This window comes from Magallana gigas, chromosome 6 (genome assembly GCF_963853765.1).
Source record: "Magallana gigas chromosome 6, xbMagGiga1.1, whole genome shotgun sequence".
NCBI lineage: Eukaryota > Metazoa > Mollusca > Bivalvia > Ostreida > Ostreidae > Magallana > Magallana gigas.
In genome coordinates, this window is record NC_088858.1 from 47351317 (window position 1) to 47378176 (window position 26860).

A 26860-nucleotide genomic window follows, 5' to 3' on the forward strand; every position below is an offset into this window, starting at 1 on the left:
GCAAGCAAAAATTGCAAATATGACTTTTTATGAGGAAATGCAAGCAGCAAGATAGTGCATGCAATACGAGAAGTCACCATCCACCAAATCTCGACTGACCACAGACGACATGTATGTACCACTGTACTGGAAGCTTTGCCCTTGTGGCTTACCAGATAGCTAAGATTAATTGGTACCATACGCCAGTATTTAAAGAGTTAATTTGATTACAGGGAATGAAATAAAATTAATACACGCATCTCCATAATTCAAAACCTCATTTAACAATACAAAGAACACAAAACGGGTCGTACCGGTATATGGAAAATGATTTTCCCAGCCCTATTTTTCCTTCAAAAGGCAATTGCAGTTGATAAAATAAAGCCAAAACATCAAATGTATTGATGTAATTTTTAAAAATCTGAACTATTGCACAATCTCACTTAATATTTACTGAAGTGAACATGGAGATAAAAATACCACCCCTTATCTGGGTGCAGGATTAGATATGCTAAGATCAATGCACAAATGAATCTATTTCTAATCAATTGTCAAATGTTGAAGAGCACGCATAAATATTTCTGTATTATAATGTCAATAACTCGAGAGTCTGTTTCCATTTTACACACTTGTACATTTATATTAATAGATTTTATGATAAAATACAAGTATGTCAAATGCATACAATAACAATTTTGAACAATTACAATAAATATCCTTGATATTCATTCAATCTTGATTTACAGTACATGTACAATGACAGGCAGAACCTGAGCTGCAACAATTCTTGATCACTGATCAAAAGTCCAATCGTATCTCTTTTGACTATCCCTCTGTTCCACAGGAGAGAAATCCAATGAAAACCTTTGTCTCTTGTTGAACTTGTCGGCCTGTGACTTTCGAAGGTTGTTTTGTAGGCTGTTCTGACCCTCTCTGGTCCCCGCTCTGCTGTCTTCCTCCAGCCCCTGGTGATGACTGTCCCAAGAACTGTCATTGGACGAATGTGAAGCACCATCATCACCAGCATTGAGTCGTCTGCTGTGTTCATTGGATAGTGTCCTTTTGTTGGGGAACCTGAATGGATCTTTTGATCTATCTAACTCTTCTATCTGATCAGCACTTTTGCTCTGCTTCCTTTTAGCACCTGATGTGGCAACATCCTTTTTCCTTCTCTTTTTCATATTGAGTGCATTTGTAAACATGAGTCTTTTCCTGGGAACAGCTTTTTTAGAGTTCTGCTGAAGCCTTCCTTCAGATGATGCCAGAGATCCCATTCTCTCATTTTCCTCTGTGTTCATGATGGAATGAAGACCACTAGATGTTGATTGATCTCTCCTGTCCTGAACTCGTGGACGACAAACTTCCACAGGCTGTTTGACCTTATAAAAATCACTCCAGCCTCTTTTCTTCAAGCCACTTCCTGGTATTGGAGAACTATCTTCCTCATCATTACTTCTAATTTTTCTCTTAAACAGCCTCAGTCCTTCATCCAGGTTACTGTCTCCTTGTAACATGTTATCTGAAAACTTGTCACACTGGACTTCCTTTTCTTTCTGACTCTGAAGATGCCCCGTTTCATTTTTTGGACTAGAAATTATAAGTCTGTTTTTCTTTCCTTGTTTGGATTGCAAGAAGGATTGAGCATTTTGAGATTTTTCTTGTGTTTTTGGACACATTACATGTTCTGGTAGATTCCTCCTAAATGGTTGCTCTGAGTGCTCTGAGGTAAACTTGATATTATGTGGTGAAATAGAGTTTGAGCAAGTGTAGGATACAGGTGTAGACTCTTTTCTATTGGAACCCGAAGCACTCTGAGACGCTTGAATGAAAGGTCTGACTTTGGATCCAAAGACAGAATATGACTGGGGTTCTTTGTGGTTGTCATCTCCACTTTTAATCCTTTCATCACAAGATTTGATGTGCCTAGAACCTACCCGATTTGGTTGAGCCTCATGCAGAAATGGCCATGAATTTTTGTTCAATTTTGAAGACGATGTAACATCACTAGAAAATCTGAAATTTCTGGGACTTTGCACACTAAAATCCGTATCCTCTTTCTTTGAGCTTGTTCTTCCAGTTTCACTGTTTAGTCCCCAAGATCTTGGGTTATTCCTATCCTGCGTTACAGTAGAAAACTGGGAATCAGAAAACCTCCTTCTCTTCATTTCAAAACTGTCTGCACTGTCCACCGATCCTTGGTCCATGCTATCCTCCACCATTTCCTGAACCTCATGGATTTCACGCATCAGTGACTGCAGGTGTCTCTCATCATTACTAATCCTATCCCTGTTATTATCCCTCTGACCACTTGCATTTCCATCTTCTCTTACTTTAACCAGTGACTTGCTGTTTCTCTGTCTCGGATTCTCTGTACTTGTCATCAAATTGTCAAACTGCTCCAAGCCTGTCCCAGTTTGTTTTGGGGAAAAAAGTGAACTGATTTTCCTGTCATTCGATACATGGAATGGGGAGATTTTGACTTGTCTTTGTATTTTAGAATCAGAATTTGATTTGTGATCTTTAACATCTGACATGGAATGATATCTTCTAGACATCCCTGGCGACTCTTTTACACGTTTTATTGGTCTCTGGAAATCACCAAGGTTCTCCTCTATTTTAACAGTATCCTTCTGAAGAGGCTTGATTAATTTTACTTTTTGTAGGAGATCTGGTTTAAGCTGGTCTATCTCCAGAGGTGTTGAATTTACTGGAGGTTCCTTACTTGAAGAGGGTTTTGTCACTACAAAAAATAAAGGCAGCAAAAAATGATAAACTGAAGTTTTGAGAGTTTAAAATTATTTATGCAAAAAAAAGGCATAAAAACTTATGTATGCTTGTGTTAACCTCCAAAAGGAGAAAGATAAAAACCTTTAAATTTTCTCCATACCTATCTGATTTTGCTCTGATGGCATTAGAAATGCTACAGGAAGCTCTGAAGCCAAGAAAGGATGCTGTGCAGCTTGCAATGGGGTCAACCTATCAGCTGAAATGTCAAGAGAAATAATAAGACAAATCTTTCATAACTTTAACTAAGCAACACAAAATATGTTGCATAATTTCATCTTCTTTAAATAAAGTACAGTGTTTGCAAGATTACCTGGGTCATATCTCAGCAAACCGGACAGGAAGTCGCGGAATAAATAATCCCGACAGCCCAATTTTTTAAAGAGCACCTCTGAGGCTGTAATTCAAACAAACAGATGTTTACATGATACAAATTGACTAAAACATGTTCAATACAGATATGCTTCAACAAAACAACGGAAGTCCTAGCAGACTGTACTGTTACCAATATCTTTCATTAAGTCATGTGTTTGACATATCATACTGTAAACCAACTTTTATTTGCGACAACTTTATTTCGCAATTTACCAGAAATAAATTTACAACTGGTTTGCAACATGTTATTTTTTCAATCAAGATGCAGATCATCTGAAAATAAAATATTAGAGATATTTAAGAACTGGTTTCGGGTGAGAATTACGATGGTGTGACTGTTGTGAACCTTGCGAATATTTGTCGCACACGAATAAAAGTTTGTTTACGGTACAGAGTATTAGAGGATAAAACTCTTCATATTTCAGGTTTGAGTCATGTTCAATATTTGTGGCAACCTTATGCTTTTAAACTGTGGAAAAGTATATTTATATATTTGTTTCAGTTCATTGTAAAGAAGTCCTGTCTCTACCATTTTTCTGTTCACAAGCATCAGTGTATCCCTTGAGGTCATCATAGAATTTGCCTTTCTGGAACACGCCTCTGGGGAATGGCCCTAGTAATCTGGTCATCTACAAATACATGAAGCTGATATTTATAAATAGAAGCCTCAATTTGTGACAATATAGCTCTCTTTTCCCTTTGATACTTCATCAAATTAAAGCATTATGCCTTACTGTAAATTCTTTATTTTACACAAGTACTTAATTTCACTATACTGTTTGAATCAAATCACACTGAGAATATAAAATAGTGAGCACCAATTTTTGGTTATAATATTATGTAGTTAAAGGCTGTCTGAAAAATAAAAGTAAGATTTTAAAATCCGTGAGGGTGGCTTCTCACAATTTTACACGAATATTAATTCCTTGCATTAAATAAGGAATCTACAGTATTTTTGTTTGTACTGCAACCAATTACAATGTTCAGTATATTTTTAAATTGATGATAGAGACCTTTTTTCAGTGAAAAATTTTGCTAAAGGTTTTATGAATAATTTGTGGTCTACCACTGTGCATTCCACCTTATATTAAAAATTGTTATTTCAACTTTCAGATAGGTTAGGTTTTGTTGGTTTAGCTGCTGGCATTATACAATTTCAATACACCTGCATCATAGTTACTTGCTTATTATACTTGGACTATTCTGTTCCATATCTTTTGATGTTAGTATTTATTGTTAGCCTACATCCTATCCTTAAATAGAGATGATGAATTTTAAATACTTGAAACAATGAAGGGTCTGTTTTCAATGAACTTGAAACCTCTTACAACATAAACAACTATTAAGAGCCAAGCTTTTTGCACTATGAATGTGATCTGTAAAAGATTTTGTACTTACAATATTTTTTTCCCCTTGATAAACATCTTACTGGCACTTATTAAGTTCCTTAATCACTCAGCAATGTTCAACAATTCATTTATTCAATATGATGCATGTTATGGCCTTGCACACAGTATTTCCCTGAGAGATATGGCTAGCAATGTTACCTCTTTGATGACAGGGATTTTTGAGGTTCCAGGAAAGAGAGGCATCCCTGAGTACAGCTCTGCCAGGATACATCCCAGGGACCACAGGTCAATCTCCGTCCCAAAGGGAAGTCCAAATAAAACCTAAAAATAGGACAGAACTTATGTATCATTGAGAGACCATGCCCAAGGGTTCCATGTCTTGTAAAGGACCCTTTTAAAAAGGACCAAGTTTAACATCAAATGTAATTGTTCACACTTTACTCATGGTCATTCAAACCTAACAGACAAAGTGGTGAAAATAGACACTCAAGAAGGATATTTTTAACCTTGACCTTCACTTGTACTTTAATACAAAGGCATTTAATAGGTACAAGATTGTGCTAAGGGGATGAAAAAATGTGTTTAGGATAAAGATTTTCTACAGAGATTTGCAACAGCTTTAACCCTGAATCCTAGTTCAAGGTCACTACAAACCTTTACCTCCGAGCACTGTGTTTGTGAAGTCGGAGCCAGATATGGTCAATGGAGGGAATGTTTTCTGAGCAAGGATTTTACATGTGTTTTTGGTCTTGGCCTTTGTTCTAGAATATTGGTTCAAAGATACTGCACAGTGTTTAAATAAAACCACTCTAAAGGTGAATGAATTTTATAGCCAATCAGGCTAAGGGGATAAGAAATATTTTGTGGACTTGTGATACTAAAGTGTACGGAACTAGATTCTACAGAGTGGACCCTAATACTATAGCTCCAACAGCAAAAACTCAAAGGAAGCCAAAGTTAAACCTAATATAAAGTAGACAAATGTAATCAATGATCTATAGGTCTATACTTGTTAATAAACCAAATCTACTCGTTACCTTAGGATAAAGGATAGGATTACCGTACTACATCATTTAATAATGACTTTCTAAACAGCTGAAATTTATGATTTATCATAAATCACCTGATATATATGCATTCCTATTTAAAATTAAGTCAATTAATTGGCAACAACAAAAAAATCATGAGAATGTTGCTAGTTCAATTCATTCGTTGCCCCAAGTTCAATCAATTTGTTTGCTCTGAGATAAATGAATATACACTTTGCCCTTCTTTCAAACTGACATATGTTTAAGCACTTTTATATAGATGGTTTGTAATACACCTACTTGTATGATATCATCCAAAGTAATTTGTTTTGGAACATTTTTAAAGTTTATTTTTATGTATTAGAGAACTTTTCAGTGTTTAGAGTGATTATTGCTATTGGACCAAAAGGCACTCAAAGGCTCAAACTATACATGTCGTATTGTTTTTGTAAAAACTCAAATAGGGTAAATAAAATAAACAGTGCCCTTACGCTTATCAGATTTAAATGAAAGGTTGATAACAATTTCAGATTTCTTAATTCTTAATATATTTAATATAATTGGTTAAAATTGAAACATTTGTGCTAATTTGGAAAATAACTGCTCTGCAGCATTCAATTGTCTTTAACAAATATTATCTGAGGACTACTTGAGGAATTTGACACATTTCATTTCGCTTTTCAAAGACAGAAAATTTAACCTTAATCATTTGTGAAATGACCAGGGCATATTATGATTAAACAGACACAAATGAGGGTTAAAACTAGAACAATTAAGCATGAAACACTCCTTCAGACAAATGACATGGAGATTGTTGAAAAATTTGGAAAGAATGAAGTTCTAAGTGCAATCAGAGATAAATACACCACAATTTAATTTTTATAATCCAACAAAATATGGATTCACAAAAACATCAAATACCTTTGCACAGTGTTTCTACACGTTAATGATCAATTTCAGACCTTGAATTCGGCAATGTCACATCAAAGTAGTTTGATCTATTTACAGTGAATTTCAAATTCATGAGATTTCTTTTCCTCATCAGTAATTATTAGCTAGTCAATATCATGATGAACTTAGGAACCCCTCAGAGTAATGAAGTGTTGATTAAACAACCTTCATGCACAATATCAAATAATTTGCAAGCTTGAGACACAATAATTACAAAAATTGATCTTTTGAATTACATCAGGGGAATCCAGTGGGCATCAATTACTGGCCGACTTCTGTAATTCCCAACAAATGGGTTAAATTTCACGAGATCAAAATAATGAAATCATTTTGAAAATGTTCCTAATGACAGAAAAATCTGCTCTACAGCTCCAATTTTGCGTTTAATCAATCATATCTTAATTTTGTAGTCAAATGTAACGTAACAATCCATTGTGCGTCAATAAAAGAGAAACCCGCGCTGGACAGATTAATGGAGAAAATTGCAGCTAACTTCCTGTTGCTGAGTTTAAGAGTGATGGATGACCTAATGGTGTCATCGTCACGGTGATTAGGGGAGGAAACTCTGTGCGAGTGTGGCATTGTTTTTTTGGTTGGCATTACTAATTATCTGAAATTTACAGTTAATTTCTAGAGAGTTCAGACTCAGTCAGAGGGCTAGAATTTCTCCCCCAAAAGGGAACACATTCTTTCAAAAAATCTGTCTGCGGTGTTAAATGTTTGATAAAATTAGATTGATGAATGGAGAACCTGTGACAATCAATGAAAACTTGATACAGTCACAAACCACCAAGAACAAGTGTTTGTGGGTCTGCAAACATTCTGACTTCACTGTGATCAAAATACACTACAATAAAATATAACTACAATGTACTTACACGGTAGTTTCTTGCTTTTTGGTGTGAACTGTGTGCATATACTCAAGTGTAAGTATTAAAAAATGCACAACTCTGCTTAAGGTGGAATAATACATCGTCATAAAATGGCTGACCTCTGATCGAAGCGACATTTTCTTATATTAAAAGGATTTTATTGACAGCAACATAACTTATTTCCGAGCCAGGTGGATAAAGTATCATGCCTGTGATCTGTACATACCGAATTTGAATCCCGCAGGGACTTTTTGTTGTTACTTACTGAATTGATTTTTTTAGATATTCATTTTTTATCCCCATTTTGCAAATTTTTCGCTTTTTTGACATATGTATAGTTTATTTATCATTCATAATCAAATAATTTACAGTTAATTTGAATGAATTTTTCAGGTGTGTTATTCCACCTTAAATTATTTGAAGCCTAAAATGCTTTAAAGAACAGAATCATTCTTTAATAAAAGTGAAAATTGGAGAATAAAATAGAAATAAAATAGAAAACAAGAGATGTTTCAGAATTACTTATGCCCCCCTCCCTTGGAAACATCCACAAAGAAAATGAATGTGAACTGCAAATATTTGGAATTTTTCTAAGTCCAAGGGCCATAACTCTGTCGAAAATTGCTCTATCATACCCAAAATCAAATCTGACCTAGATATTATCATGATAAACCTGTATACAAAATTTCATATCAATATGTGCACCCTCTGAAAGAAAATGAGCAGAAACTGCAAATAACTGGAATTTTTCTACGTCCAAGAGCAATAACTCTGCTGAAAATTGCTCGACCGTACCCAATATCATACTTAACCTAGATGTAATCATGATAAACATGTATACCAAATTTCGTTTCAATATGTTCATCCTCTGCAAAGAAAATGAGCGGAAACTGCAAATAACTGAAATTTTTCAACGTCCAAGGGCTATCACTCTGTCGAAAACTGCTTGATCTACCCAATATTGAACTTGACCTAGATATTATCATGATAAACCTGTATACCAATTGTCATTTTCACTATGTTCATCCTCTGCGAAGAAAATGAACGGAAACTGTAGGTGGACCAACCGACAGATAGGCAGCAAAGCAATATGCCCTCCCTTCTACGTAGGGGGGGCATAATAATCTCAAAGTTGTTCATATATATATAATGCATAGATCCATTATTTTATTTTTTTGCAAAAATACAGAAAATCTTGAAAAAGAGGTCAATTATTGGATGGTAAAAAACTGTACGACATGATCCAAGCTTGATTTTTGTGGAGACTTAAAGAAAATTAGAATTGTTCTTCATTTAAGAAGTTTTTTAAAAAGTTGCTGCAGACAATGAGTAATTCATTGCAGATTCCTCACTCTTGTAACAGTGGAGTAAGGATGAGATCATGCATCATATTAATGAAGAATTGTCAATAGCTCAAACTGGTAATTCAATTGTGTATTCTTGGCTGTCAAATTATCAGGGGCACATGTCATCTCATTCAAATTACTTTATCAAAGCAATCTAGAAATCTCCATTGCCTCCAGTTAGTTTCCTAAGACTCGGCCCTATTGCATGTCAACTTCCATTTTAAAGACAGAAACCGTTAGTTTGTTCCCAGAGTCGAATCCGTAATTTTTTTCTCCTCTATAAACTGTTCATTATCAATCATTTTAAACAGATAAAACAATCCCATTAATGCTTTAATGACCAAATCCCTGTCTCCAGAGACCTAGAAATGAAAATGGCTTCTGCTGATAAAAATTCTTTGGGCCCCACGTCCAGGATATGTTGTCACCCATAATGATGAATAGCCGTCAGATTAAGTCATAGAAATCTGTTTCTTGTAAAACATGTTCCAGGAAATTATTTCAATTTGGCTGAATCCTTTTAAAGCCAGTGTCTCCCTTGTGGGATATGAGCAATGAGAAGAAATCTGTGGTTGCCCTTAAGAATTCATTTTCCCTCTCATTTAAATTTTCTATGAAATCTTTTTCTGTGTCGTCAGAAATGGCCAATCATAATCTGATTATCAGGACAAACAGTATGGACATGTTTTTAAAGGAAATTGATGGAATGATAATTCAACAGCAAACTTGGTCATTGCTCATGAATAAACATGGAAGCAGTGAAAATTGTACAGGATTGATGGAACTAGCTCCGACTGACAAGAAGAAATGATTTTCATTATCTTGATCTTTGTTCCAACGACTTCATTAATCAGCTGGTGTCAAATTCCCCACCTTTATTAATCAAGAATAATGGATGTTTCAAGAGCATGTTTGTATTCAATTAAAAGATTTAAACTTTCCAATAGTGTAGATTAGACCCATCATAGCAATTGAGCTTTGTACAGATTTTTTAATTCAAATATTTCATTCATTTCCTTATTTCTGTGAAAGACCAAAAAAATACACTTTTTACAATTAAGATTTTTTTATAACTCTATTTTAATAGACAAACTCATTTAATTTGCACTATTTGATATTGTTTCACTGAAAAAACTTACTAAAAATGAAACATACCAAAATAAGTTTTTTCTACTGCAACTGTAGGCATTTGACATATTCCAGATTTTCTTCTTTTTCTTTTTTTTTGTATATCTTTTTGATTTTAGTTATACTTCAATTCATTTTTACATCATAATGCTACAACTAAATCCTTACCTCTGGGGCTCTGTAGAGTAATGTCTGAAGTTCAAAGTCCTTGAAGTATAGCGCTACCTCTTTAAACCTGTTATGAATGGCATTTCCAAAATCTATTACAGTCACTGACCCAACATCCGATTCTGCAAAGATATAAAAGTTTGATATGCAACGAAGCCTGCATACTTATGTGTGCAAATCATTCAAAGTTTTGAAGCATTGAAAATATTTCAAATCAAATCACATCAATGTTTTAAAGCATTGGAAATATTTGTTGAAAATATGTAAATATACTTCAAATGGGTCCAGAACATATAAAATTGTTATATTCAGTAGCATATTCTCACTATATAATTCTATATAGACGAGTTGTCAATAATTGTAATATTAGGTCATCCGAAAAATATTGACAGGTCAATATTTTTTTAATATTGACCAGCTAGGAAAATATTCCCTTTATTTCAATTAATATTTTTTGAAAATATTTAAATATACTCCCAATGGGTCTAGAACATATGAAAGTACATGTGTTCCTGTTAGCCTTATTTTGATAATATTCTAGTATAACCTTGATCTGATAATTTGACTTGAAGGCTTGAACCAATTACACACATTTGAAAGATTATATAGATTACTTTTAAAGTTCATATGTGAATATGAGGTTTACAATTTGCAGTTTCAATGTTTAGCTACAAGCCAAATGTTCAAGACAAAATGACAATTAAAGAAACAAAAGAACTTTACATAATAATTTAATGGAAAAAAAATAATTATGAATTCCCTCTAGAAAGAAATCTAATTCCGAATATCTCCGATTAACTCAATAACTTTTCCTTGATATTTCAAATTCTACCTCTTTTAAATAATAAATTTTAAATTAAAAAAAATTCCTACATGTAAAACATCAAACAAAAGTTAAAAACAAGAAATCTTTATTTCTGGCAAACCTGAAAATAGGGAAAGTTTATAAGTCTTTTCTAGAATAAAAATAAAACATTAATAAAAAAAATTTCTGAACACCTCCAATTCATATTATAACTTTTACTTATTTCAAATTTTACTTTTCTTTAATAAATTCTTTTTTAAACATCAACCAGAAATTGTAATAGAAATCTTCATTCCTTGCTAAACTGAAAATATGAAATGAATAACTAGTGAAATCTTTTTGGAATGCCAAAAAAAGAAAATTAATGAACAAAAAAATACCAGTCAGAAAACAGTTTACCAGCATGGTACCCATGCGAAGCTGACACTAGTTAACTGAATCTTAATTACAAAGCTATTGCACTAGGAAATTAAAACTCGTAATATCGGGCCATTTTGTTTTCATTTTATGACTTGCAAGCTCACATCTCATTTTTCACTTCAATAGCTAATGAGTCAAGAAACTCGAGAAAGAATAAAAATTCCAACTCAGGACATAAATGTTTAGGAAATGCTATCAAATGATGACAATTGACAATTAGATTTCCATTATCGGGGAAAGTAAAGCCGACAGAAAATTACACGATTTCCTCCTCATCAGAAAATGACGATGATGGAATAAATCGTACCCAGCACCTGTAATCAGATATAGCCAACATCTCTCCCCGTTTTCAGATTTTTCTAAATGCCCAATAAATCTCCTGAAACAGTTGTGGGTTGGTCTGGTTCTTTATTGATCAGCACAAAAGAGATCATATCAAAATCTCATTGTAGACTTTTATTGACAAAATAATCTTTTTGTGCCTCATAAAATGCCTGAATGACCCCCTCCCCTCTGTTACTGTGTATTGCTTTTATTAGGTGTCTTTTCATTATGAGCAGTTATTCTCTCCACTTTTTATAACTAATGTTAATAGTTTTGGATTACACACAATGAGTAGGCCTGATAAAAATGGCTTTTTATGGAGATTTTGCCTTCCAGAGAAGTAAATTAAGCTGAATTAACAGCGCGGGTTGGAGATAAATGGCACCCAACTGTGTCTTTTTAGATGTTCCAACGGAGGAGAAACTTGGGCCAAAACTTCAAACCTGTCAAAAAAAGATGTTTTTATGGAGAACTCTTTGAACACTCGCGTGCTTTTTTCCGGCCATATTAATTCTAAATGGATGAAAGCTTCTTAAGTCGAACATCTAGCCAACAATAAATATTGGCTAATGATGTAAAATTGGATAATAGATCGGGGACTTGATTAAATCCACAAGCGCTGCAGTGAGGAGAAGGATTACGACATCAGGAACACTTCAATGCTTGCAACTTTAATCAAGCTATCATCCGATTCAATCGCTATGGTGACAATTTCACCATTATTAACAATCAGAAATAAAGCAGTGAAGGTCATTAGCCTCTCAAAATTGAACACTTCATATCATATTTCAGTTGAAAATCCAAGATCTTAACAATCTTCTTACTACACTTAATAATAAATAGAATATAATCTAAGCACCATGGACCTAACAATCAATGGGCATTTATTTAAGTAACTAATTGGCTTCATAAACTACTCAAGTGTTATTAACAAATACACATATTTATATATTGGGAGCCACTTAAAAAATCTTCACTTCTCAAATTAAAGAGGAAACAGATTGTACTATGCAGCTAGAGTCACTGAATCCTAACTTTAAGGAGGTTAGCTTGATTGTTGTATTTATTTCATTCCTACCCCTGCGAATGTTATTGTCATTTTAAAAAAATTTTTAGACCACATGGTTTTATTTGATCCTTTCAGTTTCGCAGTAAAAATCATGCCTCGTGTTTATAGTCTATTTCATAGAATCTAGGTATTTGTTATCAAATAAAAAATCTAGAGGTTTATTGATTTTAAACTTTATCTTCATTAATTGTTGGATAAAATGTGTTCTAGAAATAAATGTGACAATACAAAAAAAATTGTTTTTGTCTGCTGTTGCAACAATTAACAAGCTTTAGAAGAGATCCCCCGTAGGATTAATTTTCGATCCGCGTCTGACCTAGTAATAGCATCAGTAGTGAAACAGACTTTACTATTTTATGCAGAATGTTCCTTGAAAATGGCTCAATATACTAGTTTTTATGCAAAACAGACATCCATTATTTTTCTACAAACATGGTATTGCACACCACAAGCATCAAACATGGCTATGATTTTATTAGGCAACCCAATGTTTACCGGTACATGTTCATCCACTCTACACGTGGTTGAATACGAACGATAACTCTGTTCTGAATATTATCGATTAATATAATAAACCGCTAGATGGTACAGACATACATCTTAAAAGATTTTCATGTTTTAACATAAATCAAAGTAGGATATGATATGAAAAACGACCCATACTTACATATTTTTGAGAATATTATCCGTACACTTATACTTCCTCTCAAAATTTCACAGGACTTTAAACAAATGTCGGTGAAGTCTCGTGAACTTTTATTCGAGCACCTCTGGATTTATTACATACTTAGCAACGATAAAGAAAACATTCCGAACACATTTGCAGGGGTGATTCTTTGTGACAACAACTCCATGTTAATCACCACATCACTTTATTTATGATGTAGGTAATACATAATAATATGCTGAGGCTAGTAACTCCTTTAATACCATTTTGTACAAGGTAGTTTTCTAAATATACAAAGAAAAAAGAAATGGTGATAAATTTTCCCCTTGTCTAACCCCCATATTACACATAAAAAATTCTGAAGAGGCTGGCCAGTGGGTGCATGGTCAATTATTGGTCCGATCAATTTTAAAATTAATTAATTGACACCATGACAGGGTAACCTTCACATGCATTGTTCAATAAATAATCTAATTCCATAGTTCATTAAAATTTTCTTTATATGTTATACAGGTCGAGACCACTATATTTTGTGACGTCGGCATAAATTTGCATACTAAATTAGCCATCTGTTTACTTTTATCGACAAACCAATCAGGTGAATGAGTTGCAAGGCATTGTGGGCTACTACAAGTTTCAGTGTATACAAAGCGTATTGAAAATATATACCATTTTGAATTGTCCTTTGGAAACTCATTATGAATGATTTTTCAGAATTTATGAAATTAATATGGACAGTTATGTCTGAACTTCAATTTCTATGCTCACATTTAAAAACTATTGCATATGAGGACTTATATCAACCTATTTAAATACCCCATTGTCACTGTTCAAAAGAGAGGTACGTCCTATAGAATTAGAAGCAGCGAGTACCGTTTTTTCACATGATACCCCATATTTAAAGCAACATTATTAGAATGCGCGTTGATATTTTCTTCAGGGACATTCATCAGAATGCTTCACGGACAAAATACTACATGCTGCACAGCTTGCGCTTCTGCGTTTGTATATTTGTGCATTTCTACTACCGTGGCTATTCACGTATGTTACAAATGTACAGTTACCTGTATTTATTTCTAGTGCACAATGATAAAGTCACCAATACACAACTGTGCAGTTTTTTCTTATCAAAACCTGTTTGTACTTGTATGCGTATGTTTGTCAGTCGTTTGATACTGATCATTTTTGAAGCAACAATTGATCAACTAAAACAACAGTATTTTTCAATGTGAGCATGGAACAAAGTTAATGATACGTAATCTTTCCTTTTTTACCTTCTAAAGTAAAAATCAAGATGTACAAACATTCCGGCAAGCAATTAAATATTGTGAATAAAACAGACAAAAACCACGTGCGTTTGTTGAATCGTAGACACGTTGTAGACCGTCATGCATTGCAACTCATTCACTGGATTGGAGAATCTGTTTGACGAAAATACTGTCACGTGTTAAATAATGCTATCCATATAAGGTAGTGTACCCGACCTGTTATAGGGTAGGAAATAAAAATCTGAAATTGCAGCAAGCACCCTGTCTCATTAATTTGATTTTTTCATATTATCAAGAGGAACAAACGGAATTTGCAATTTTCAATAGTGAAATTTTAACATATAGAATTATGCTCACAAATACACAATGTTCGATAATTAGGAAAGATGAAGTTAATTGCAACTTAACACAGCATTGACATTGAATTAAGCTCACATATGTACAATGTTAATTATGAAAGATAAACTTAATTACAACCTAACACAGCATTCGGATGGATAATGTTTTGTACTATGCAATAGTATGTGGTAAACATATTTATAGACTAAAGTATTTACCATATTCTTCAAAGTAAATTTGAGTTATCACAAAATCTACAGTATGGAAATATTTTAACCATATAATTGATGTGAAGAAAATATAATTTCAATTTTTTGATAATTTATGGTTAATAAAATAATTAGGAATTTGTGCCACATTGGCCCGTCACTCAACCATAACATAGAATGATAAATTTACTGTTTCCACTTGTCCATGTTATTTGTTAAATTGTGGGTTGCGTGTATAACTTTTTTAATTCACATCCAATGAGTCCCAGTCCCAGAGAAAGTGAGAAAAAGAAAGAGAGAGTTCAACCCTCTCCCCCTTTTCCCCCTTAATTTTACAAAAACTTTTCTAATTGAAATTTATTATTATATACAGAAAATGTAAAGATTTTACAATAAAAAAAGAATTATGGCAAAAAAATTAAGGGATATCACAAAATATTGAGTAAAGTCAAAGGATGAAAAGGAAATAGACTTGCTGAAAAGTCGCATGAACTGATATCACATCAAAACTTTGGGGAAGTTTGATATGACCTGTACCACTAATTAAGTACAAAATGATGTACCAAGAGAACATAATGCCAAAGCACTGCAGTATTAAAATCTGGGACTCAGGAAAATATTTACAGAACAAAGATAAGACAGAATCACAGTGAAATACAATAGGTCAGGGTCATATAGATTCATTTTTATCCACTAAGTATTTTCTCCTTTATTTCTAATTTTTGTTCAGTTCTAGTTATAGTATTTTAGAGCATTTGCCCAATATAAGCAGTCCTAGTACATGTATGTACTATATTACAACTGTACCTTTTCTGCAGAATGCTATTTTTTGCTTAATTTTAAGGCACCACACCAAGTATTTGCTTTAACCAACTGCTGCACATCATATGTGTGCATTGACTATTTTATGTAAACCTTTTTTTAAACCTCTGGGCCCAAAATTGAAAAATAGATCATTTTTAAAAAATCTTTTTAAGCTGCAGTGACACAGAAATAGGTTCAACATCTTTCTTACATTGCTTTTTCATCTTATTTTGGCAATGCCTGCAACCCCTTACTGAAAACCAACATTTATTCGCAAGCGAGAAACTTTCGCAACATTCGCGAGAGCCAAGTCATTGTGAAGATTTCTAGCTGAGAATATGCGTCACAGGCAAAGAGATGTAAATTTACACTCAGGGTTATTGAGATGTAACTTTACATTATATAAATAGTGCCTGTTTGGGAGGGTAACAGTTGAAATTGACACCCCGAGAAAACCACTGTCAACTGACGCGAAAGTTGAAATTGACACCTCGAGAAAACCATTGTCAACCGACGCGAAGCGGAGGTTGACAATGGTTTTCTCGGGTGTCAATTTCAACTGTTACCCTCCCAAACAGGCACTATTTATATTGTTATACTGAATGTCTTAATTTTAAAGAAAATTTTACTGCTTTTATATAGGAATAATGTGAATTCTACACCGAACCATACGCGCATAATTTTCGCGCATGTAACAATTTGTAATGTTACCCGTTGCTAAGTGCGTTGCTAACGCTGAGGGTAATAGAACGGATTATGAACTGCGTCTTAACCAATCAGATTTCAGTATTTAACATGAAAGTATAACAATAGGGTTTGGAGTATAGGCAAAGAGTTGTAACTTTATATTGAGGTGAGGATTATCTAAACAATAAATGGCTTTCTTAGTTGTTCAGTTGACAAAAAAGTTGTACATACTTGGTAATACAGAAGAAATACATTGTTATTTTCTTTTGCCAAAAAAAAAAACCAATGGCTATATGCTTTAGAAACAATAACTATATAATACTGCAAGCTGTACAATTACAACATGTAGTTTATATGTAGATACCTGATTTTAATAGAATGTTCTCTGGTTTAAGGTCTGCGTGGATGATGTTTTGTTGCTGGAGAAATCCAAGCGTAGTTAAAACTCTCAGAGTCACTTTCTTTATATTGGGAATTAACTGCATAAGAAGGTTAACAGTTACAAAATAACATAGAAGATAGAATTGTGATTCATTCAAATAATTTCACAACAGATAGTTAAGCATCCTTACATAAACCCAATGCATATGTATGTTTCTATGATTGTGATGAATGAGAAAAAAAATACCATGATATCAATAATTGTTAGCCAACTTCTAAATTGTCCTATTCATCAGATTAAACATTGTCTACCAGTTAACCTTAAACAGAACAATTCAAACACAGAAACTGTCTAAGCTTTACCCGGTGCCTGTTGATGATTGATACAGACTGACCAGGCTGTTAACTTTAAATGAACAATAATTCACTGACAAAGCTGTGTACTTTACTTTACTGACACACAGACTCACACACTGACAAAGCTGTGTACTTTACTTTACTGACACAGACTTACACACTGACAAAGCTGTGTACTTTACTTTACTGACACAGACTTACACACTGACAAAGCTGTGTACTTTACTTTACTGACACACAGACTCACACACTGACAAAGCTGTGTACTTTACTTTACTAACACAGACTTACACACTGACAAAGCTGTGTACTTTACTTTACTGACACAGACTTACACACTGACAAAGCTGTGTACTTTACTTTACTGACACAGACTTACACACTGACAAAGCTGTGTACTTTACTTTACTGACACAGACTTACACACTGACAAAGCTGTGTACTTTACTTTCAGACTTACACACTGACAAAGCTGTGTACTTTACTTTACTGACACACAGACTCACACACTGACAAAGCTGTGTACTTTACTTTACTGACACAGACTTACACACTGACAAAGCTGTGTACTTTACTTTACTGACACACAGACTAACACACTGACAAAGTTGTGTACTTTATTTTACTGACACAGACTTACACACTGACAAAGCTGTGTACTTTACTTTACTGACACACAGACTAACACACTGACAAAGCTGTGTACTTTGCTTTACTGACACACAGACTAACACACTAACAAAGCTGTGTACTTTACTTTACTGACACAGACTTACACACTGAGAAAGCTGTGTACTTTACTTTACTGACACACAGACTTACACACTGACAAAGCTGTGTACTTTACTTTATTGACATACAGACAAACACACTGACAAAGCTGTATACTTTACTTTACTAACACACAGACTAACACACTGAGAAAGCTGTGTACTTTACTTTACTGACACACAGTCTAACACAATGACAAAGCTGTGTACTTTACTTCACTGACACAGACTTATACTGACAAAGCTGTGTACTTTACTTCACTGACACAGACTTACACACTGACAAAGCTGTGTACTTTACTTCACTGACACAGACTAACACACTGACAAAGCTGTGTACTTCACTTTACTAACACACAGACTTACACACTGACAAAGTTTTGTACTTTACTTCACTGACACAGACTTACACTGACAAAGCTGTGTACTTTACTGACACAGACTTACACACTGACAAAGCTGTGTACTTTACTTTACTGACACAGACTTACACACTGACAAAGCTGTGTACTTTACTGACACACAGACTTACACACTGACAAAGCTGTGTACTTTACTTTACTGACACAGACTTACACACTGACAAAGCTGTGTACTTTACTTTACTGACACAGACTTACACACTGACAAAGCTGTGTACTTTACTGACACAGACTTACACACTGACAAAGCTGTGTACTTTACTGACACACATACTAACACACTGACAAAACTGTGTACTTTACTTTACTGACACAGACTTACACACTGACAAAGCTGTGTACTTTACTGACACAGACTTACACACTGACAAAGCTGTGTACTTTACTGACACAGACTTACACACTGACAAAGCTGTGTATTTTACTTTACTGACACAGACTTACACACTGACAAAGCTGTGTACTTTACTTTACTGACACAGACTTACACACTGACAAAGCGTAATGTGTACTTCACCTGGTCCCTGTTAAAGCCCTGAAACACCCGGGTCAAAGGAGCAGGTACCAGTGGCTCAAACACCAGGCAGAAGTGATCATCCAGCTCAAAGATATTCTAAAAAGGCAGAAGGAAAAATCATTTTGAGTTCATGTATATAATACATGCAAACCATGCATACAATACACACTTCATATGATTGGTAGCTGCAGGTCTGTAGCTCCCGGTCAGAAAAAATTTGGATGGATGACCTGGGAGCTATAGTGCCACCCATTGAAAACACTGTGTATTTACTGCACCAAAAAATCGTCTTGGACTGAACAACCTTATTTATACGCAAATTTTGCGAAAATAATTAGTACCATTAAATTATTCATGCAATTTACTACTGATATTATCTCTTTATTTGCCTCAGACTTTCTCCGCTACTGACCTCTGAAAATCAAGTATGTTAAATTAACATGGACATCGAGAGTTGCCATTTTGACAGGTAAACAAACTGCCCCCAATTCACTTTACGGGGCTGGTGATGGTGTATAAAAGACTATCAGAGGCAAGTAAAGAGACGATATCAGTAGTAAATTGCATTTAATTTAATAGTGTTGTTTTCACAGAATTTGCGTATAAAAAAGGTTAATCAGTCCAAAACTAGTGCATGTTGCTGTGCGCAATAAATACACAATTTTTTCAATGGTTGGCACTGTAGCTCCCAGGTCATTCATCCCAATTTTTTCCGACCTGGGAGCTACAGACCTGCAGCTATATGATTAGTAAATAGCAAAAAAACTTTCCTATTCTATAAATGACTTTCATATATTCGACTTCAATCAATACTAAAACACTATAAGTATACATGTTTAATAGATACAAATTATATGTTACATTTATCATATAAACAGTAAATAGCAAAAAGACTTTCCTATTCTATAAATGACTTTCATGTATTTGACTTTATTCAATAACTAAAACACTAAAGTATACATGTTTAATAGATACAAATTATACATCATATTAACCATATAAACAGTAAATGGCAAACATCTTTTCTTATAATTGACCTCAAATATTTGATTTCATAGCCAAAACTAATTTTATAATTCACAAATTTTCTTCATAACCCCACAAATAGGCACAATCTAACATTAAATAACGACCATGTAGAAAACTCTTCTGATAAAGTCACATAATCAAGTTGATGATGATAATGTCTGAACCAGCTGACCCACATACCAGTAACTGGACCACTCGAGAGGCCTTGTGGGGGTCTGCCACATTGAGGGACCACAGGAAGTGGATCTCCTGATAGGCCAGGTGGCCCCAGGTCTTGTGGAGGACCTTAATTACTACCAGAGAGTCCCAGTTAAACTCATCCTAAGAAAAGAAATTCCGATTTATTTTTTTCAACATTTTACATAATAAACAAGAACTCCATGGGGTGTAACAACCATGCAAAAGCTAAATACCGGTAGACAATTCAACAGTTTTTAACATGGTAAAAATAAACTTGGGATTGGTATAGATAATACATGTTCCGTTACTAGGCTTATAATATGTGTATTATGTGTTTATCCCTTTTATCAATGCAATAAAATTTGTATGTTTCATTTATATGAGTGTGCTAAAATTTGTGGAACTCTTCATTGTGTCATACCTTTCGTGAAGGTAACATGAACATCGGTGACTACTCTATACAGGGAAATATTTGCTCCCATTTTATTTTTGTCCCTTTCACCCTCATTGTCAAAGGGTGAATTTATAACTGGGCGAATTCCAACGTCTTAAATTATCTCTCTTTAGACACACCTATGTATGGGCGAATTCAAGATGGGGCGAAACTGTTTGCAAGGGAAGAGAGCGAAAAAAACATGGGGCAAAAATAACCCTGTATACAATATCTTTCTGACTTTGTAAGTACACAATAGAGAAAGTTTAATGATAATGAAATTCATAATCGTATATTTTGTTTATTCTAAGCTAAAACCTCTAAATTCTCAGTTTTTTTTCATTATTTTTAAAATGAAAACTATTCATGTCATTGAGTTTATGTTTGTCTTTGTTTTGTTTGTTGTACTCTTAACCTTTCTGTCATCTAAATATGAAAAAAAACAATGGCAGAGGCATAATTATACATGTCTCTGAGTTTACCCTTATCCTTGGTATCTTGATCTAATTTTAAAAATCTATGAAATGAGGGTGTAGATATAAATTCCAGTGTTTGCCGAAAATACCACTGAAACTTGACATAAAAAATTACAAAAAATTATTATATGGCTATTGGGTAGGAATCACCCCCCCCCCCCTTCCAAGCACTTGCCCTACTACCCACTTGCTGCATCTGGGCATCAAAAAAACATATGTACATTTGTTTGAAGATGGAAAGCTAATCTTTGCCCTTTTTAATAAAATATTTGTTCAATGAAAAAATGAGCATCATGAATTTCACAGTTTAAATTGATGTCCTTTATCATATATAGATTATCACATGACTATTTTGTATGGCTTCCTCCTTAACCTGAGGACATTTTGTAACAGTCCGAGAGCCTCTAATAAAATTAATGTATCAACAGGTTTATTTAGTGCATTTTATTATTGTTCAGCTTCAGTTAGATCCAAACTTGTGATCAATGTTAACATTTTTATAAATAATTAGTCTAGAAATGAAAATTAATCATTACCATCAGAACAAAATGAATAGATATGATGAATTATATATACACCAACCATCACCTGGTGGTAAATGAAATTTGATAATTCATTATTTCATTGTTACTCATCAGTAATCAATAATGATGTTCTAGTTTTAAACCTTAGCAAAGATCTGTACGGAGGACTGCCCATGTGTCCGAGCCGACACTTTACCCAGCACCCGGTAACGAGAGGCCAGCAAGCTGTTCTTCTCTGGTACAAAGTGCCCATTGATGTCAGTAAAGCGTCCATATTCTATGATAAAAAAAAGAAAAAGTTATAAGATAACGAGTTTACCCTAGGATTCCTCAATTGTCTGAATTAAGACCTACAGTAGGTATGGTACATTCTTAATAATTCTTGTCAGAAGACCTTAAAGATATTAGAACATGAAATTAATACTTAAAGGATTAAGATTATTCAGGCTGTCATTGGTAAAAGAAACAAAGGTCAAAATCTCTGAAAGCGCATCATTTGTCGCTTTTTTTAACAAATATTTAATCAATTATTTCATTCAACATTTTCAACATGTATCTTCATTCAATATCTATGCTGATTTTGTTTTCCATTAGTCTATATGAATTATTAACATCCGACCCAAAAAATAACCTAATACACAATACATGTAAGAACAAAGCGCTTGGTGAATACAATATTTACATTTTCTCACACTCATTGACGTTTCGCGGATATTACCGTCCTCACAATTGCTATATTTGCTCAAAATAGTATTACATAAATATCTCATGATTTGAAAGGAAGATGACTTCATGAGTGAATCATCACTGTACTCTACAAAAAAACCCTGAAAAACATATCAAACTAGAAAGATGTATCGAAATACTTACAATGGCGGAAGTAGTATTATCTTAATCAGGAAATCACCTTGACCCTATACCAGATGTTTTGAAAACAAAATAAAACAGTTACACCCTAATACCATGAGTGGATTCAAAGTTCAGGAATACTTTCAAAATTGAGTGCATTTATACAAGGGTGTGAAAATTAGTTCATGTTTAACTTTTATGTATAACTGTTAGGTACACATTTCCAATGCAGACTTTTATTTGGTAGATCTTGTCCACAAAAGGTCAATTTAAGAGAAAGCTGTGGTTACAAAAAATGCAAGAAATTTCACACCAGCTGATTTAATTTCATTTTCAATCACAATTCCATTCCATGTACTCAGAATTCATCTTCATATCAAAGTGCTTCTACAATTTTACATGTATATTGTGTTTCATGTGTTTAGCATTTTTTTTGTCTTTCTCATTTTGGTACATCGAACAGAAATCATTTAATTATAAATTGTTTAATAATGGCTATAAGGATTTTCAAACACAAGTACACACTATATAGCTCGCATCTCATGATCAAACCTTGCGACACATTCCAACTGATGATTCAATGCAATCCAGTTTATAATTGTACAGTACCAGCATCACACTTACCATATAGAGGCAGGACTGAGGCATCATTGGACTTTATTTTGGTGAAGAGTTTTTTCAGGCCTCCGGTGACGTAAGCAGAGAAATGAACCTGAGGTGGGTCCAGGTGTACCAGTTTGTCATGAGGCCTGTATAATTAAGACAAAAACTTAGTCTTTATCCTTTCCGACTCTTAAACAAATATATCTCCTTCATAATACATCAAAGAAAATCACAAACATTTTAGTCTTTTTTATTGCAATTAATTCTATACAAAAAATTAAAATTTTGTCTAATTCAAAAGTAATAATAGTAAAAAAAAATTCTCAATTTGATAAGTTTACAAATTACGTTTTGCCACAGGTGGTCAATGACTGCATCCCCCTATCAAAAAATGGAAAGCCCAAACACTGCTCTGATGTTTAAATATCATATAAGAGTGTACATTATATTACTGCAAGTTGTTTACTTCTGTCACAGTAACATTAACAGAAAAGCAAATATTCTCTTTAAAAGCATGATAAAAATGAGATATTTCGACTGCGATAATATCACCCTGTGCTTATTTGATCTATATGCAGATACAGTCAAGACTGTCTTATGTGACCATCTGGAAAGGGACATATAAAAACAATCACATAAGCCAGGGAGTTACATAACACAGTCCATAATAACTAAGTTGCTTCAAATGAAGCCAGAAGTATCAGACGGTTTTTTGGCCTTTTCAATGATTTTTATATTTTACATGCCAGGAAAACATGAGAACTTGCGCCATTACAAAAATAGGAAATTTGCAAGATATATTGGACTATTTAAAATGAAACATAAATAATACAAAAAAACATTTATTGCCCCCTTCTTTTGAAACATCTGTGAAAAAAATGAATGGAACTGCAAATAATTGAAACATCTGCAAAGAAAATGAACGGAAACTGCAAATAACTGGAATTTTTCTAAGTCCAAGGGACATAACTCTGTATTAATTTTGCTTGTTCAAACTCAATATAAAACTTGACCTAGATGTTATCATGATAAACCTGTATACCAAATTTCATTTCAATATCTTCATCCTCTACAAAGAAAATGAATGGAAACGGCAAATAATTCAAATTTTTCTACATCCAATGGGCATTGCTCTGTATAAACTTGCTCGATCGAACCCAATATGGAACTTAACCTAGATATTATCATGATTAACATGCATACCAAAGTTCTATTCAATATGTTCATCCTCTGTGAAGAAAATGAGCAGAAACTGCAAATAATTAGAATTTTTCTGCGTCCAAGAGGCATACCTCTGTCGAAATTGCTCAATCGAACCCAATATCGAACTTGACCTAGATATTATCATGATAAACCTGAATACCAAATTTCATTTCAATATGTTCACCTTCAGCGAAGAAAATGAACGGAAACTGTTGGTGGACTGACCACCCAACCGACATATTGCAGCAAAGCAATATGCCCTCCCTTCTTCGAAGGGGGCATTAAAAAAGAGAAATGTATAAAAGCTTGAAATTATTACCGGTATATCCAATAGAGTGAAGTCATCTTATGATATCCCAGGTTTTTCTTTTATATTGCATTAAGATAGATAACAACCTGTTACAAACATGTAGACTTCTCCGTTTGCATGGAGTCAAGAAACTTTCGCAGGGGTGTGCAATTACAAAATTTGGCCACTAGCCCAGGGGCTAGTGGGAGTACCAAAATTACTAGCCCAAGATTCAAAGTTACTAGCCAGACTATTTCAGACATGTCGACATTTCATTTTATAAAAAAAAACCTAAATTTTATGTACATAATGTTTTCTCCTGTATGATGCTAGTATATAATTATTAATATACAAAATATTTATTACTTGCATGTTTTCTGTGGTAGACTAGTTCAAAAATATTCAACTTCATTGATCTCTCACATTTTAGTTACAAAATTGGTTTGGGTACTGTTTATATAATAAAACCCAAACATAACATTGTGAATGTGAACAGACTCTTTAAAATCACTGCAACTATCTATGTGTGCATGCATTTTATCCTGTTTAATTTCCATGTACAAAATACAACTATGCAATTAATTACGTAATGGTAAATTTTAATTAAAAATAATGGAAAGTGCACAAATAATAATATGCAAAATATGATTTTTTTTTTTTAATTCACCAAGCAGGTCACTTAAAAATGTGTTCATGAGAATAGTTGGTGCAGAAATTTATAATATCTCTGTAATGCATCTCTCTCTCTCTCTCTCTCTCTCTCTCTCTCTGTAAAAAAAATCATATCAAAAAAAAGCCAATGAATACATATTAAAGAAAAAGGAATCATTTTAACAGTGATGTCACTTGAAACAGCTGCACAGGTAACTACGGAAGCCATGTGCAGTGAGGCGTGACTATCTCGTCTAGCCACTGGTCAGGTCAACACTGTCGGTAAAACTTCAAAGTGTGAAACTTACAGCAGAGTGTTTTTTCTCAGAAGAATGTAGCACGAGAAAAAAATGCTTAAGAAATTTTAAGGCTATCATGACTTAAAAAGAGCAGATATTATGCCTCTGTGATAACGATGACGATACACTTTTCCTACTAGGACACTGCAAATTTACCGGCATATTTTGCCAACTCTGGTTATGATTTACTAGCCCGACGGGCCACCACAGTTAATGTTTTTGCTAGCCCGACCTCTAAAATCGGTAGCCCCGGGCGTCGGGCGATGGTAATTGCACACCCCTGTTTCGTATGATGATTTTTGGGGGCAGTATTAACCTGTTCAGGTATTTTGTGGTTGGCACATTTGCTCTTAGATTTACTCTTTCACAGCTCTGAGATACAAATGCAGAGATTAATTATCCAAAAATCTGGTAAATGTATTGTAATAGTGACATATTATAAAAGAATGAAACTACTGGTTTGTACAGATATAGTCAAATCTAAAGTCTCAATGCCCAACATATAGATTACAACTGTGATGTTCAGACCAATTCAAATAATAAGGCCAAATAGCTCAGTTGTTAGAGCACCTAACAAAAGATCCAAGGTTCGAAACCCAGTCTGGTCCACAATTATTTCTCCCATCTGGTATCCATTACATTTGGTGCCATGCAAACCTCTGGAACTGACGGTTAACTCCTGCCAGGGAAAAGAGCCTGGGGATGTTGATCTTCCAAAGTCAAACACCATTTGAGTAGAAATTCAGTGAGCCAGACCCCTGGTTCAAACAAGTTCTTGTCTGTAATTCTTTCTCCCATCCCATTACACACCATTAGAATATTTTGTGAATTACATATTTGACTATTATTACTATAAAAATATATATTGCCTTCAAGGGTTTAATCCAAGCAACGTGTGAAGCAAAATAAAGCAACTGAACTATGCATTGATAACCTTTATATAAACAAATGGTTTCAATCATTTCTCTAATGATTGCGTTTATCAGAGTAGAGAAGGTAAAGAGGAAATTCGAAATGCTAGTTTCTCATTCAAAATAAATGCTTAGCCTTATATCAAAAAATGCACACCGTATGTTTTTGGCCTGAAATTTAGAATTCATCACGATTCCATTTTCTCACGAATAGAGGTATTCAAATTCCTCCTAATTCACAGCAATACTGATCAATCAGTCATTGAGACTCATTGTTGACATTTTAGATGTACCCGCCATTTCTCATTCACTTCTCGTATGTTCACGCCAAATACGAGAATTCCTAGTTAGAACCAAGCCCCGCCTCTTCCTGTCCATCACGCGTTTCCTCTTC

At 34.0% G+C, this 26860-nt stretch overlaps 1 protein-coding gene and 1 pseudogene across 3 annotated transcripts; one reads left to right on the forward strand and one right to left on the reverse strand.

Moving 5' to 3' along the window:
* Nucleotides 1–341: 341 nt before the first annotated feature.
* LOC105337002 (uncharacterized) lies at nucleotides 342–26801 on the reverse strand. Of its 3 annotated transcripts, XM_066088817.1 has the most exons (13): nucleotides 26624–26801; nucleotides 23462–23494; nucleotides 23135–23259; nucleotides 21805–21938; nucleotides 20229–20369; nucleotides 19020–19115; nucleotides 16937–17051; nucleotides 9981–10102; nucleotides 4686–4808; nucleotides 3668–3767; nucleotides 3077–3160; nucleotides 2867–2962; nucleotides 342–2719 (listed from the first exon to the last, which is right to left on the reverse strand). In XM_066088817.1, the coding sequence occupies exons 1-13, from the start codon at nucleotides 26653–26655 to the stop codon at nucleotides 771–773; spliced, it is 3150 nt and encodes a 1049-aa protein (XP_065944889.1). In that variant the 5' UTR covers nucleotides 26656–26801; the 3' UTR covers nucleotides 342–770. The 3 variants fall into 3 exon arrangements, with proteins under 3 accessions (XP_065944889.1, XP_011439839.3, XP_011439841.3); XM_011441537.4 differs by lacking the exon at nucleotides 23462–23494; XM_011441539.4 differs by lacking the exons at nucleotides 19020–19115; nucleotides 20229–20369; nucleotides 21805–21938; ... (1 more) ...; nucleotides 23462–23494; nucleotides 26624–26801 and adding an exon at nucleotides 17201–17449.
* On the forward strand, nucleotides 18274–18793 carry LOC136276542 (uncharacterized; annotated as a pseudogene).
* Nucleotides 26802–26860: the final 59 nt, after the last annotated feature.